A 15,921-nucleotide genomic window follows, 5' to 3' on the forward strand; every position below is an offset into this window, starting at 1 on the left:
TGTCATGCCTTTGGTATGAAGACCCACATAGGGGGCACAAGATGCACTAGCCGTCACAGTATTACAAGATTCCGAATTCCAGTTATATATCAAGAAAAAATACTAAAGATCAAATGTTTCTTATGTACCTTCATGATGAGTAAAATTGCAAAGATCACAAGCCACGAAACTCCATAAACCTGAAAATATACAAAATTCAGTGTGATTGATTCAGTCCATGTAGTTATGGTAAGTACTACAATAAATTAACTTGAATAAAGATCGAATGAACTGCATATGATATGGAATAAGTACCAGCACACTCTGTGTATGTTCCGTTATACTCAATTGATAGACAAGCCCATATTGGTAGAAAAAAAACCGCAATGCCAGTAATATTTCAGCAATGATACCACGCTTCCCAGTGTACCTAAGATGTTCTTGTTCCATTTCCCACCATGATTCCCAACTTTTATCTGGTGCTACGCCAATTCCCCCGCTGTTACTGATCCACTTATTCCAGTCAGCCCAGTCATCTACAATCTTTTGCCACTCAAAGCCAGAAGGATTAAATAAGAAGGGTGCAAAAAGCCAGGTGCCAACCATAAACCACATAGAAGCAGTTATGAAAATGTATGCCACTGTGCCTCTGTATGATGATGCAAGGATCTCATACACCACAAGCAAAATCATCAATTCCAAACCCTTAACAAAGTGGCTACGTGAATATAACCTATAATTATCAGCAAACTTAGCGTGGAAGACAACAAACCCACGCCCTGTAGCTCTATATTCTGCACCACCATGGAGCAATGTCCTCCCATAATAATGTGTTTTGGTCCCCAGGGAAAAGGTAAAGAATACAGAGGCTAGTTGTAACTGCATTAGTATGAAATCAGTAAGTGCAGTGCGGAATCCCCTTTCCAGACCAATTTCCATCACCATTGGAAGAGCCATCAGGATACCAAGTTGCACAAAGGACTGGGAAGCGAGGGCAACCTGAAGAGGCTCATTGTGAACGAACCTCTGGCCAGTGGAAAGAAATCTATCAAGCCCACTAAGGACAAGGTATAATCGCCCATATAAAAATACATATACTGTCCACACCGTTACCTGCCAGTGGAAAAGAATAAATTTAAGCTAACTAGCATCAAGCAATAGATAAGGACAAAGGCAATGAGAAACATTGGAGGCATACCATTGTACTGAAATAAAAGCCAACAGTTGTAAAATAACATGACAACATTCTAAAGAAATCAAAGCGGTGTCCAAGCCTATATATGTCTCGGCTCAATGTCTGTTCGCCATTCCCATTTGCAATCTTTGCCTCAAAGAGTGAGATATGGTTAAGACCCACATCTCTACCTTTACCAACTTGCATGTATTCGTGATGCGTAACGTTACCTTCACGAAGTGTGGAGTTAAACCCTGCCAACAAAATGCCAAATTCATTGTGATGAATCTCCTATTTATAAAGATCATAAAATCAAAAGCAAATTTCAGACCTGCAAAGATATCTTCACTTAAATTAATAATCTTGGATGCCTTGCATACACCACCCCTTGTTAGGTGGAAAAGTCTATCAAAGACATCTGGATGACCATAATGAAACCGTACCCTAGCATCATCAAATTCATATATACAAGAACTTATAAAACTGAGATATATGATGAAAGAAGAAGAAAAGATAATAGACTTGCTTGTATGAAAACAGTTGAGAGTTTTTTTAGCTTGTTATAGAATTTTTACAGGAGATTCACAAAAGTTCCTCCATACAATAATTCTTATCGTTCCTGATAGAATTAGAAAAAATCGTCAGCTTTGATTATATGACCTAATTTTATAGAGGTAGGATAAATAGCAATATGGAAGATAATAAGAATAGTAAATAAAATTGGAACAATGAGGTAGGGAATAATTTACAAACTAATATAACACTGATTCCAAAATTATCTCAACCATTAGATTTTGAAGAGTAAAAACTATGATGTAAAGAGATCAACTTAGCACCATATGGAACTTACTGCAGCTTACACAATAAGGTAAACAACTTTGGATAGAATTTTTCAACCATAACATCATCAGCTCAAGGTTGGAAATATATTCATCAACAAAAGAGAACAAGTATCATTTTTGTAATTGGTAAAATTAGTCAACCAATATCTACAATAAACACAAAAAAGAACACATGACAATATAATGTGTTTTATTTACATCCCAGAAATATTCAGGAATCAACCATTACCAGAGGTAGAGATTTTGATACACAATGCATCATGCAGAATAATTGGATAGACAGGAGTATTCACATTTCACCAACTACAATGGAGTAATGGTGAAACCTCGCTACAATGAAATGATGATGAAAAAACAAACCAACACAGTGACCATAGTTAGTAACACTTTTGCTTGAGAACAAAGCAAGTAATCATAAAAACCCACCTCAAAGGATTGGCAAGTACACGCTGTCCTATAGTCACGAAACTAGTCTCCTGGTTTGACATAAACCAAGCAAGAGAAGAAACACTGCCAAATTTACTCAGTTACTACCATTCCTTCTTTGAGAAAAGCTTATGAGGTAGAAAGTGTAAGTAGGATGCACCTTCCAGTAAATATATGCTCCCTAACTCCAAGTATCGATGGATACCTTACCCCGTCATGTTTTTTTAAAAACTCTTGCAGTAAATTTCTCATTTTCAAAGCCTCCTCTAGGTAATGTTCCTGTAACAAATAACATAAGAATGGGTGCCCTAGCCCAAATAATGAAAATGCAAAAATTACCATCCATAAGAAAGTACAAGCAAGGAGGAAGTCTACTACCTGGTTCATATCAATCGTCTGCAAACCTTCACCACGTGTAAAAATGATGGCATGATTTTGATTTTCGGGCTTTCCTTCACCCAAGATGGCAGGACCAGGAAGTTTGATGCGATATATTACCTGTCCAATAAAATTTATATTAAGCCAAAAAAGAGAGTAACTGAATTATTAGTAGCAATCTCATCAAGAGTTCTAGGATGCTTGTGTTTCTACAATATAAAGATCTACAAGACTCACTTGCTAATTTTCTGCTTGAAATTGCTGCTGTTGGGAGACAGGAGACAGGAGACAGCACAGTATATGATAAAAAATTGAGTTACATATGCAAGGACTTCGATTTATATGAGTTGACTCGTATCTCATAAAAGTTGGAGGAAGCCAATGAAGTATATGAGCTGAACGAAATCCATCTATCTGAGTTAGTGTATCTAATAACTCGCAACTCAATAAAGCTGAAGGAAGAAGACAAAGGTGGAATAGCTGAAGGAAACTTATCTAACCAATGTCTATTGAGATATTGCATTTCACCTCATGTCTCAATGTAGCTACTGGAAGAAGTAGCCTCCTTACCACATATTTGGACGTAGTGTTTTCTATGAAAGTATATCGTGTTTTGACACATTTTGTGATCAGTTGGCTGACAGATTGTGTGGAATGGCACAACAAATTTTAACTTGTGGAATCATGGATATGTAATATTTCTTAACCAATGTATCAACATGGTAATATTAGTTCGAGATATGAAACTTGCACATCATAGCTATCGTTAGTGAATTTCCTCACATGAACTTAAGATGAAGAAAAGAAAAAAAATTATAGCATAGATGTGGTTCTTCAACCACAGAATTACTTCCAAAAGAAAATATAGTACCACTATACAAATCTTAGCATGCAAAAAACAAGAAAATGCAATCAAGATCCACCATGGCCTTCAATTATTAGGATAATGCATTCAAGAATCGAGGGGGAAAAGATGCAGTGCCATTCAATTAGTAAAGAGAAGGATTGCAACCATGAGCCCATCTTAATAAATATATTATTCATGTGATAAACAATTAGCATGCGAACTTATGATATGATTATCAGAGACTGGAGTTTTTTGGAACGATAAAGTGCATGCTGCTATCATGCATCTCAAAATTATTGATTGGCCCTAAGCTTACCTTAGTTAAGTATAAGCATCTTCTATATCACAATAATATATTAACAAATTATCAACTGACATATTCAAAATCTGAAAATGAGTTCGAAGAACAATAAATCCATTTACATTTCACATTATGACAAAATTATTGTAAAACTTGACATTTAAAAATTTGTTAAGTGGACAATAAATCCAATTGTGCACCTGGTAATTAAGATTAATATTGTAAAATTTAACGCTGTCCTTTTTTTTATCAAGCTAGTGATTACCTGATCAAGATTCTGCACTGGTTCTGTAGAGTCACCAGCTGTCACTAAAGCAGCCTTAACCAATGAAGAATAGTACACATTTCCTTTCTTTTTAGATCCATCACTGCTAGTTTCTTCAACCTCATCAATATAAGCAACACGAAGAGAGGGATAGCTGTCATCCAAGCAATTTATAGTAAAATATTAAACTTCTGTAGTTGTCTAAATTAGTATACTAATGGAAATGCATCCAGATTAAGAAAATGGAGCAAACCATATGCATATTTTATCATCCATCATTTAGGCAAGTAATTTGAGTGATCAAACAAGCAGTGTCAAAAAAAGAAAAAGACAAGATGAAACAGGACAGCATGATCATACATGAACAATACCATCCTACATGGAACTACTACCAATACACCAAACTATAAGATTAAACATACGTGGTCATAAGTCTTAGAATATCCTGAGCCCGACTGTCACTTGACCGTTTGTGAATTCCATATTGCTGGCAAGACACCACATAAGTAAACTTCATATCTGCTACAGCTTGGCATTGTGTCCACAAGGATCTTCCGACTTTTGAATTTTCCTCAGATGTTGATTCAATGGCCTTGTAACCCTTCATAAGGTCTGAGAAAAACATAATATTGTATTTTCTAATACACCATCATCATCCATAATAATTGGAAGCAATAGATGCAAATAGAGAACTAATCACTGGAGTACCTTCATCTTTAGCCATGTCAAGAAAGGCTTGAAGTTCTAGAGCTTTCCGGTAATACATCATCCCTCTCACTAAAATTCAATGACACAGTTAAATTAAGTGAAATATCAGAAAATATAACTAAGCTAGGTAGGAATAGCCACCATCTCATAATAGTGAAAATGAACAAGAAATTGATAATTCATTAACTCCAATAGCTTCACAGGAAAATAATGGCATCATTTCATATTAGTGGGAACAAAAAATATCATAATAGTGAAAAAGAACAAGGACACTACCAGTCCTTGTCAAAGTCTGGCCCCGGTAAGACGCCCAAAGCCGTAGCTCCTCTTCCAAATTATCATACCTCTCACGCAGTTCATCTTCTGTCTTGCAATTGTTTCGCTCGAGGAAATTGGTCCATTCGTCTGCAAAACAAAGATGCAAGCAGCATTTCAACTAGTAAAACACAACCATGGATGAACACACTCCAAAATCTGCAATATATAACCAAGCCAAAACATTGAAAAACCTGGGTAAATTTTCTGCAGGTAGAAAAGTATGGAAACACCATCCTCGTTCGGTTCTTCAATTCCTTTTAAGGAGAAAAGAACGTCCTCCGTGTAATAAGGGGTCAAGACACTAAGGCAACAATGCTCAAACATTACTCAAACATCAACATAATTATTAACGTTAACAATACCAAGTAACAATGTATCAATAAAAACATGTTAGGGAAAATATGTGTTATCAAGATAACTTAATCAATCTTATTCTAATGACAAGATATAAGGTCCTATTTATAGTTAAGAGTTTAGGACCTATTCTAGGAAAAGTCTATAAAAAATAACAAATATTTATAACCAATATTCCCCCTCAAATTGGAGCATAGATATTAATCATGCCGCCCCCGGGGCATAGGTGAGTTGGTTACGACGCAGCAGACTTGCAGAAGAGGGCAAGGGTTCGAATCCTGGCGAAGCCAGGCAATACCCTCCTGCGTCGTAACCAACTGCACTTTCTCGATTTACCTCCTTACAGATGGTCGTGGGGTCGACTGTGTGGGGCCGCTAAGGTGGCGGATCCACCTTTTTTGCAGAATAGATATTAATCATGCCCAACTTGTTACAAAGATAATCAACTCGGATCCCATTTAAAGCTTTTGTGAAGATGTCCCCCAATTGTTCTCCAGTTTTTACATATCCTGTAGTGATCAAGCCTTGTTGAATTTTCTCACGAACAAAATGACAATCAATTTCAATGTGCTTAGTCCGCTCATGGAACACGGGATTCGATGCAATGTGAATAACAGCTTAATTATCATACCATAATTTTGCTGGTATTGAAACTTTGAATCCCACTTCAGTCAACAGTTGATATATCCACATTATTTCACATACAGACTGTGCCATAGCCCTGTATTCTGATTTTGCACTAGATCGTGACACAACCTTTTGCTTTTTACTCTTCCATGATACTAAATTTCCTCCAACAAATAACCAGAAGTAGACCTCCTATCCATTTTAGAACCTACCCAATCTGCATCTGAAAAACATTCAATACGAGTGTGCCCATGATTTTTATATACAATACCTCGTCCGGGTGCGCCCTTCAAGTAACATAAAATTTGCTCTAATGCTGCCCAATGATGAACCGTTGGAGATAACATATATTGACTAACAACACTAACCGAATATGCAATATCTGGACGAGTCAAGGTAAGATAATTTAACTTTCCAACCAACCTTCGATATCTCTCTGGATGTTCAAATAATTCTCCATCTGCTGTAAGATCCACGTTCTGAGTTATTGGAGTGCTACAAGATTTTGCCCCTAACTTTCCCGTCTCAGTTAATAAGTCGAGAACATATTTCCTCTGAGATAGAAATATACCAATTTTACTCCTCATTACTTCAACACCTAAGAAATACTTTAGCACCCCTAAATCTTTTGTATGAAACTGAGTGAGAATAAAAGATTTGAGAGATGAAATTCCCGTAGTATTACTACCAGTAATCACAATATCATCCACATACACAACTAACAGAATAATACCAGCTCCTGACTGCTTATAGAACACAGAATGATCAAACTTGTTTTTCTTCATACCAAACTTTTCAACAACCTGATTAAATTTTTCAAACCAAGCACGAGGACTTTGTTTCAAACCATACAAAGTCTTTCGAAGACGACAAACTCGCCCCATCTCCCCCTGAGCAACGAAACCAGGAGATTGCTCCATATACACCTCCTCTTGAAGATCACCATGAAGAAAAACATTCTTGATATCAAGTTGATGTAAAGGCCAATGATGAGTAGCAACAAGCGAAATAAATAACCGAACAGATATCAACTTTGCAACAGGAGAAAAAATATCAGAATAATCCACACCATATGTTTGAGCATAACCTTTAGCAACAAGACGAACTTTTAGTCTGGCAACTGACCCATTTGGACTGACTTTAACATTAAATATCCATTTGCATCCAATAACTTATTTTCCTGGAGGTAGATCAACCAAGTCCCAAGTATCATTATCATCCAAGGCTTTCATTTCCTCTATCATTGCATCTCTCCAACCATGATGAGATAAGACCTCACGGACAGTTTTAGGAATAGAAATAGAATCAAGTGAAGCAATAAAAGAACAGGAAGAGGACGACAAGGCATTATTAGAAACAAATGAAGAGAGAGGATAAGTACACTGGCGTTTACCTTTTCGTAATGCAATAGGAAGATCATCATTTAAAATTGGATCTGATGATGAAGTAGTAGGTGGAGGACATGAATTAGGAGGTCGACGTCTGGAGTATATTTCAATAATAGGAGGCTTGACAAGAGCCGGTTCTGAGACAGGTGTCGAGGATGTAACAGAATATATCAATAAATCATCATCTTCCTTTTGAGAAGTCGGGATATATGAGGATGAGAAATAAGGTGTCTTCCATGAAAGTAACATCGATTGAAACAAGATATTTATTAATACTAGGACAATAACACCTATAACCCTTTTGAAGACGAGGATAACCAAGGAAAATACATTTCAAAGATTTGGGATCTAATTTAGTGACTTGTGAACGGACATCCCGAACAAAACAAGTGCTACCAAATATTCTAGGATTAACAGGAAACAATGACTTGTTAGGAAATAAAATTTTATAAGGAATCTCACCATGAAGAACAGAGGATGGCATACGGTTAATGAGAAAACATGCAGTAGAAACCGCGTCTGCCCAAAAAGACTTGGGAACATTCATTTGAAATAAAAGAGCTCGTGTTGTTTCAAGAAGATGTCTATTTTTACGTTCAGCCACACCATTTTGGGATGGAGTATCAACACAAGAGGTTTCATGAAGTATACCATTCTGACTCATATAAGATTGAAATAGACTGGACGTATATTCTTTGGCATTGTCACTTCGTAGAGTACGGATGGACATATTGAACTGAGTTTTAATTTCCGCACAAAAAGCACAAAATAGAGAAAATAACTCAGAACGATTTTTCATTAAATATAACCAAGTTACACGAGAAAAATCATCCACAAAAGTGACAAAATACCTAAAACCAGGTTTAGACAGAATAGGACAAGGACCCCAAATATCAGAATGAACTAACTCAAAAGGACTAATGGCACGTTTATTTATCCTTGGACTTGAACTAAGACGGTGATGTTTTGCAAACTGACATGACTCACAATTTAATGAAGACACACTACTATATTGTGGACAGAGTTTCTTGAGCAATGGAAGAGATGGATGTCCTAACCTACAATGAGCGTCAAAAGGAGAATTCACACCTGAACAAACGAGAGATTTTGGGACAGATGAATCGAGAATGTAGAGACCTTTATTTTCATGTCCTTTACCAATAATCTTCTTCGTCAAAAGATCCTGAAATAAACAATGATCGGGAAAGAATGTGATGCAACAATTAAGATTGCGAGTTAATTGACTAACAGAGAGCAAATTAAAGGATAAATTAGGTAAATGTAAGACAGAGGATAAGGAAAGCAAAGGAGTGGGATTGACAGTGCTAAACCCATGAACGCAAGATGAAGACCCATCAGCTAAGGTAACAATAGGAGTGTTGGATTTGTGTGTGAAATAGAAAAGAGATTAGAATTACCTGTCATATGATCCGTGGCACCAGAATCAATGACCCACTTAGAGGATGAGGAAAGAAGGCATGTATTGTGGTTACCTGAATCAGCAATAGCAGTGATAGAGGAAGATGAAGACTTAAGTGATTCCTGATATTGAGAGAACTTGGCAAATTCTTCTGCAGAGACAAGCACCATATCCATCACGATAGACTGAAGTCCAAAGATATGCAACTCCAAAACACCGAACTTGGTGTTGTTGTGAGACGAAGAACGACAATGTTCCAAATTTCAATAAAATGTCTGTATCTAGGTTCTGTATAGGTTTCTGGACTTCCGAAGCTATGTGCTTCCGGCAGCAAGGTGCAAGACTTCAGGAGCAAGGAACACACAAGATTGGCAGCAAGTTGCAGAACCGGCAGCAAGCAAAAACAACCGGCTGCAACAATGGCCAGCAGCAAGCATAAGGCAACCGGCAGCAACAAGGAGCGGCAGCAACCACAAGGCAACCGGCAGCAACAAGGGAAAGGCAGAATCGGGCAGTAGAGAAAACAGAGACGAAGAAAAAAAGCTGGGGCGGCTGGAACAGAGAAAGAAGGCAAGCTTCTCATCAACCAGAACCACCGACCCTCCTCATCTTTTAAAGAGGATGAACTCCAAAACCCTAGCAATGATCCTTCCCTTCTTCACCGCCGAATCAGAGAGCACAATCAGAGCACAATCGGAGATCTCCTTCCTTCTTTGCACAAGATCCAGCCGAGAGGAGGAAGACAAGCTTCCTTCTTTTAGAGAGATCTGCTGCCTTCTTTGCTCATGGATGGCAGACGGCGGAGGCTGTCGGCGGTGTTTGCGCAGTGTCTCCACGCGGCGACGACGGCGGAGAAAGGAGGCGCGACAGTGCGACGACAGGGCAGAGGAGGGGATCGCGGCCGAGGCGCGACGCGGCTTCGCGTGAGGAAAAAAAATAGGAGGAGGCGGAGCAGATAAGGAAAAGGGTGAGAGCATCAGGCGTGGACGGCAGTAACCGCGATCGGGAAATCGCGATCGCGAGAGAGAGAGAGAGAGAGGGGCGCGAGAAAATCGGCGCCGAAAATCCAACCTAACTTGTTTGCTCTGATACCATGTTATCAAGATAACTTAATCAATCTTATTCCAATGACAAGATATAAGGCCCTATTTATAGTTAAGAGTTTAGGGCCTATTCTAGGAAAAGTCTATAAAAAATAACAAATATTTATAACCAATAAGATGCTAGTAAACACAAATGCGAAACCCTAGAATTTTCACTGCAATTACTAGCACAGATTTTAGGCAACTTTTCTGATCCAAAATCAGCCAAGGGAAATTCTCTATCAAGCTCAGGGGATCCAATATCAAGAGAAGGAAACAAAAAAGTAGCAGCATCAGTAAATTTCAGACAATAATATGATTGATTTCATCTCCATTTCCAACTCAACTTCGATGAACTATTTAAGATCAAAGAAGAATGAGAAAAGAAACGTGTATATAAGATGTCGAATGATCAAAACGGGGGGGGGGGGGGGGGGGGGGGGGGGGGGGGGGGGGGGGGGGGGAGGTTAACAGTGTTTTTCCCATAGGTAACACTCTCTACCTATATATATAATTTATTATCATTTTAAATACACATGGCATAATCATTTTGTGAAAATTAGAAACATGCAGGACAATAAGAGTATTAAATGCTAACTCCGTGAACTTAATGCTAGCAACATCAAGTTTAAGGGAAAAATAATTAAACCTAATAAAATTCCCTCACAATCAATCTTTCATCTTCCGTTGCATCACATTTGAAGATGCATTCTTCCCGCTCTCCTTTAACCTCTTCCCCTACCCCATACCCTCTCTTTTGTCTGCCTCTCTTCCTCCTTTGTCTCTCATCTTCCCCTCCAATACTACATCAACTATGTGGTGCATCATTGGCACACCATAACCTTTTGAAGGAGTAAGGGGGGATGGACTTGATGATCACAAATTGACTTGATTCAATGGGTGTGCCTAATTGATTTTCTTAGGGTTAGAAAAAGGGATAGAAATTTTGTAAATATTTCAAGGTCATCCCTAAAGAAAATGATACGATCCCTAGATAGCCTTATTAAAATAAGTCCTTCAAAATATTATCTTTTGGAATATGTTATTAGATTTGTTATTAATTTAGATAAGATAATTAGAATTATTAATAATTATCCTTTGAATAGGTTATTAGATTTATTAATAATTTTTATATTGAATTGGTATTGTCATAGGATTATATATAGAGTCATTATGTAATCTTTTGGAAACAAGCAATGAAGTAATTTCTTTTAGTTAATCAATTCCATGTGATTATTGGAGGTTGATCCTCTTGAAGTGATCATCCTATCCCCGTTCTTTTTTTTCTCTCCGATTTTCCGCAAGATAGGACACGGTGAGTTCCTATCAACTTAGTAACAGAGCCAAGTTTTTCTCCATCATTCATCGCATAGCCCCGAGCATCAGATTCTTCCACAACTCAAGTCTGCATTCATTAACAAGCAAATGCATGGTCTTAACTCCACTCCAAAATGGGCTATAGAATTTGAAGCTAAGTATGAGACAAGAGTGGAGAAATTAGAAAAAACTATAGCATCCTTGGTTACAATAGTAAAAGAACTGAAAGATCGTTTAGGTGATGGCTCCAACTCAAGCAGCCAATCCAAGAAGAAGCAAATCAACAATCTCAACAACAACAAGATAGTTATAAAGACAATTTACACAAGGAGTTAAACTTTGATAGTCATAAGGAGAATTCATCCATCATTGTGACACCCATAATAGAAATTATTGCATCTACAACAATCTATACTTCCGTCGTACAAGAGAACAACAAAATAATACATTGTCATCTCCAACAACAACCGACAAACCATGGAGTCAAGACCCAACATAAGACTAAGCGAATAAAAAGAAAGTATTGGCATGTTTATAAATTTGCAATGAAGATCCAAAGAAAATTTTCAAATTTAAGAAATAATAATAAAAGGTCATTTGACTTCGTCAAAATGAGATTTCATGATCCCTAGATAGACATATTCATAAAAGTCCTTCAAAATATTAGGGGGCGTTTGGTTTGAAATTTTTTTTCTATTTTCTATTTTCCGTTTTTCATTTTCTGTTTCTGTTTTTCTATTTTCTTATCTAGTTTTTAGAAAATAGAAAATACGTTTGGTATGATATACTGTTTTCTATTTCCTAGAAAAGAAAATTGAAAAATACGTTTAGTTTGTTAATATATGAAAACCCTAGGCCAAGGTATCAAGATCCAAAAGTCCCAACCTAGCAATCATCTAATCATGAACACCTCACGATAAAATCCATTGGAAAAACAGAATCTATGCACAACCTTACTCGAGAGTTGCCACACCTAGGTCCCTCTACTCCGGATCAAGCAAAATCAGGGTTGTCTGGGAACCAATAATGGAGAATGTGATAGAACCTTGACGCCAACTAAATCGCGAGGGATGAGTGGCGTTGGCAGACCTCAAGATGGAGGAGAGGGTTGTGGCGTCACGCGTGGAGGAAAAGACCCACGAGGAGGGCTGTGGCGTCAGCTTGCTTGCGCGAGGAAGGGAAAACCGAAAAGAATCGCGTGTAGGGGAGATTGCGGCGTTGGGGAGAAAAGGAGTTGTGCGATGAAGTTGCGACGTCGGAGGAGAAAAGGAGTTGTGTGATGAGGTTGTGACGTCGAGGGAGAAAAGGAGTTGTGCGATGAGGTTATGACGTCGGGGAGAAATTTAGAGTTGTGCGATTAGGGTTAGGGCGTGTGGCATTATTGTAGCCGCGTTTTCGCATTTTCTATTTGCTAGCCGTAGTTTCCATTCTCTACAGAAAATAATATCATTTTCTATTTTCTTAAAATATGACTTTTCATTTTCCAGAGAATGAGATTGGAAAACACAAAGCAAACAGCAATTTATAAAAAATAAGAAAATGAAAACGAAAAAAGACTAAACCAAACACTACCTTATCTTTTGGAATATATTATTAGATTTGTTATTAATTTAAATAAGGTAATTAGAATGATTAATAATTATCCTTTGAATAGGTAATTAGATTTATTAATAATTTTTATATTGAATTGGTATTGTCGTAGGGTTATATATAGAGTCATTATGTAATTTTTTGAGAACAAGCAATGAAGTAATTTCTTTTAGTTAATCAATTCTATGTGATTATTGGAGGCTGATCCCTCGAAGTGAACAACCTATCCCCGTTCTTTTTTTCTTTGATTTTCTGCGAGATAAGACACGGGTTTCTATCAGAAAACTTAATCACCCAACGTAGATTAGTAGTGTTAGATACATATTTCAAACATAGTATCAGTAGAAGGAAAATGTGCATGACTCCTAGAATCAAGTAGTGAAAGTTAAAGGATTAAAAATAAAGTATATTCAAGAAGAAGGTAGGAGCATAAGTATTAGAAAAAAAACATGATGACTCGAGTACAATATAGGATAAGATGACATCAAATTTGAAATCAATTGCCAATAGCATACTTGATGAGTCAAGAGAATGGGTACTATCAAATAAAGAATCTCGGTGGTGGAATGAGGAAGTATCAGAGAAATTGAAAAAAAAAAAAACAACCTATAAATTATTGTACACTTCTAAAATGAAAGAGAACTTTAAAAAGTATGTAGTAGCCAAGAAAAAGACAAAAAAAGAGTGAGTGAAGCTAAGAATGAAGCTTTTGAACATATGTATTGACAACATAATACAAAAGAAGGGGACATCTATATAACAATTACCGTGAGAGAGAAGAAAACAAAGGATCATTCCCAAATAAGATGCATCAAAGATAAATCTAATAAGGTACTAGTGAAGGATGAGGAAATAAAAGAGAGATGGAAGATATATTATCATCTCTTCTTAACTTAGGAAATTTAAGTAGCTTAAAGGAGTATAAAAATTCAAATTTTAGAAGTAGAATAGATGTTAAATGGGTTGAAAAATGAAATAGCAGTTGGACCAGATGATATTACAATAGAGATATGGAAATGCCTAGAGATGCAAGGTATTGAATGACTTATAAAGTTATTCGATTTAATATTGAAAATGAAAAAAATATGTGATCAGTGAAGGGATAGTACTTTAGTTCCCATATAAAAACAAAGGAGATATACAAAATTGTGCACACTATAAGGACATTAAACTAATGAGTCATGCCATGAAACTTTAAGAAAGGGTGATAGAAAAAAAAATTAAAGGAAATCAAGGTGGTCAAAAATCAATTTGAATTTATGCCTAAAAGATTAACAATAGAACTATACATCATCTCACACAGTTGATTGAAAAGTATCCAAAAAGAAACAAGACTTACACATAGTATTAATTAATCTAAAAAAAGCTTATAACAGTCCCGAATGAAATTCTTAGAGAATTTTTAAAAAAGAAAAGTATTAGAGTAACGTATATTGAAACAGTTAAGCATTTCCATGAGAATGTAATGAAAAAATAAAGACTTTAAGTAGATTAACTAAAGTATTTCCTATAAAAATAAAGTTATATACGGATTAACTCTAAGTCTATCTTTTGACATTAGTTATGGATACATCCAAAAAAAAGTTACTATGATGTATGTTGTTTATAGATGACATTGTCTTAATCAATGTGAAATCATTATAAATATACACACTAATCGAGAAAGAGGAAGGAGATCAAAGAAGACTTGGTTAGCAACGATAAAAAAGTTCATTTAAATATAAAATATAGATGAAAATATAGTAGGGGATTGAGCCCAATGGCATAGAAAGATTCATATAATCGACCCCACTTAATGGGGTAAGTTTTTTTAGCTAATTTAGGTATTCAACTCTTAGGATCCGACTAGTCCTAGAGGTGACTGGCCTAACCCCACGAAAATTTTCCACCGACCACCAGGGTAAATCAAGAAGCACAAATGGATCCTGGCGAATGGTCCAGTGTCACAAGTTTTTCAAACTCCCCAGGTGTAATGTGCCCTGGGTAAGATTTGAACACTCATTGCCTAGGGAGCCCTCCCCACCTCTTCCCATCGCACCACAACAATTAGTTCGATAAAAGAACCTATTCAAATAATTTAATCAACTTGTTGGCGGAATCTAAATTTGATATATGTATTATTACACCTCACTTACATGCGTATTTATAGATTTATTCATAATAGATCTATTCCAATAACTTAATCCACTTGTTACAAATTTCATGTTTGATAATTCAACATTTCATTTAGTCTCTCAAAGACTTATCCTTTATCTGTTCTTGAATAATGTTTTCCATATTACACGAGACCATAGTAGATGCACCTTGGTTAACTTCTAAAAGTGATGATTGGAAAGTCAAAGCCCTAAATGATATGCAAGATAAATAGGTAACATCTACCATTTCAATCATGAAACAATAGAGGACCTCAAGAGTCTCTTATAGTCGCCAATTAAATATCAATATTATGTTAATATATTACTAGAAGATGAGTATGACCAAATAGTGATGTTCATTTGGTAGATATACATTTTTTTAATAATAAGAAATTTTAAATATAGATTATTGATAATGATAGATATTTGATTATTTTAGATTATCATCTTAATCTGCATATCAATATAGATACAATGTAGTCATAAATGATAATCTTTTGGTGACCTTTGAATTAACTACTAAGACTATTAATGAGAGTTGAATATTTCAAAAGACACATGTCCCTTTTGGTGATGTTTCTATTGTGTCATGCAAAAATAAACTAGATGTTGATAAATATAAACAATTTATTACTAGTCATTATCAATAAATGATGATATAATAGGGGATAGAGCCAAATGACATAGAAAGATCCATATAGCCAATCCTACCTAGTGGGATAAGACTTAGTTGTTGTTGTATTATCAAAACAGAACAGAAAGATTTTTAA

General features: G+C 36.2%; 1 protein-coding gene across 1 annotated transcript in view; it reads right to left on the reverse strand.

The window, feature by feature from the left end:
• LOC141818354 (callose synthase 3-like) overlaps positions 1-15,921 on the reverse strand; it is a 50,192-nt gene that overhangs the window by 1,961 nt on the left and 32,310 nt on the right. The window contains exons 30-41 of the mRNA XM_074705868.1: positions 5,430-5,539; positions 5,197-5,325; positions 4,921-4,989; positions 4,635-4,824; positions 4,213-4,366; positions 2,800-2,919; positions 2,582-2,700; positions 2,422-2,505; positions 1,485-1,597; positions 1,178-1,407; positions 295-1,092; positions 129-179 (exon numbers count right to left, since the gene is read on the reverse strand). Coding sequence (XP_074561969.1) covers positions 129-179; positions 295-1,092; positions 1,178-1,407; positions 1,485-1,597; positions 2,422-2,505; positions 2,582-2,700; positions 2,800-2,919; positions 4,213-4,366; positions 4,635-4,824; positions 4,921-4,989; positions 5,197-5,325; positions 5,430-5,539 — 2,167 coding nt within the window. The remainder of the gene's footprint in view (positions 1-128; positions 180-294; positions 1,093-1,177; positions 1,408-1,484; positions 1,598-2,421; positions 2,506-2,581; positions 2,701-2,799; positions 2,920-4,212; positions 4,367-4,634; positions 4,825-4,920; positions 4,990-5,196; positions 5,326-5,429; positions 5,540-15,921) is intronic.

This window comes from Curcuma longa, chromosome 2 (genome assembly GCF_044706935.1).
Source record: "Curcuma longa cultivar G26 ecotype Majalengka, Jawa Barat chromosome 2, ITB_CL_G26_1.1, whole genome shotgun sequence".
Classification (NCBI taxonomy): domain Eukaryota; kingdom Viridiplantae; phylum Streptophyta; class Magnoliopsida; order Zingiberales; family Zingiberaceae; genus Curcuma; species Curcuma longa.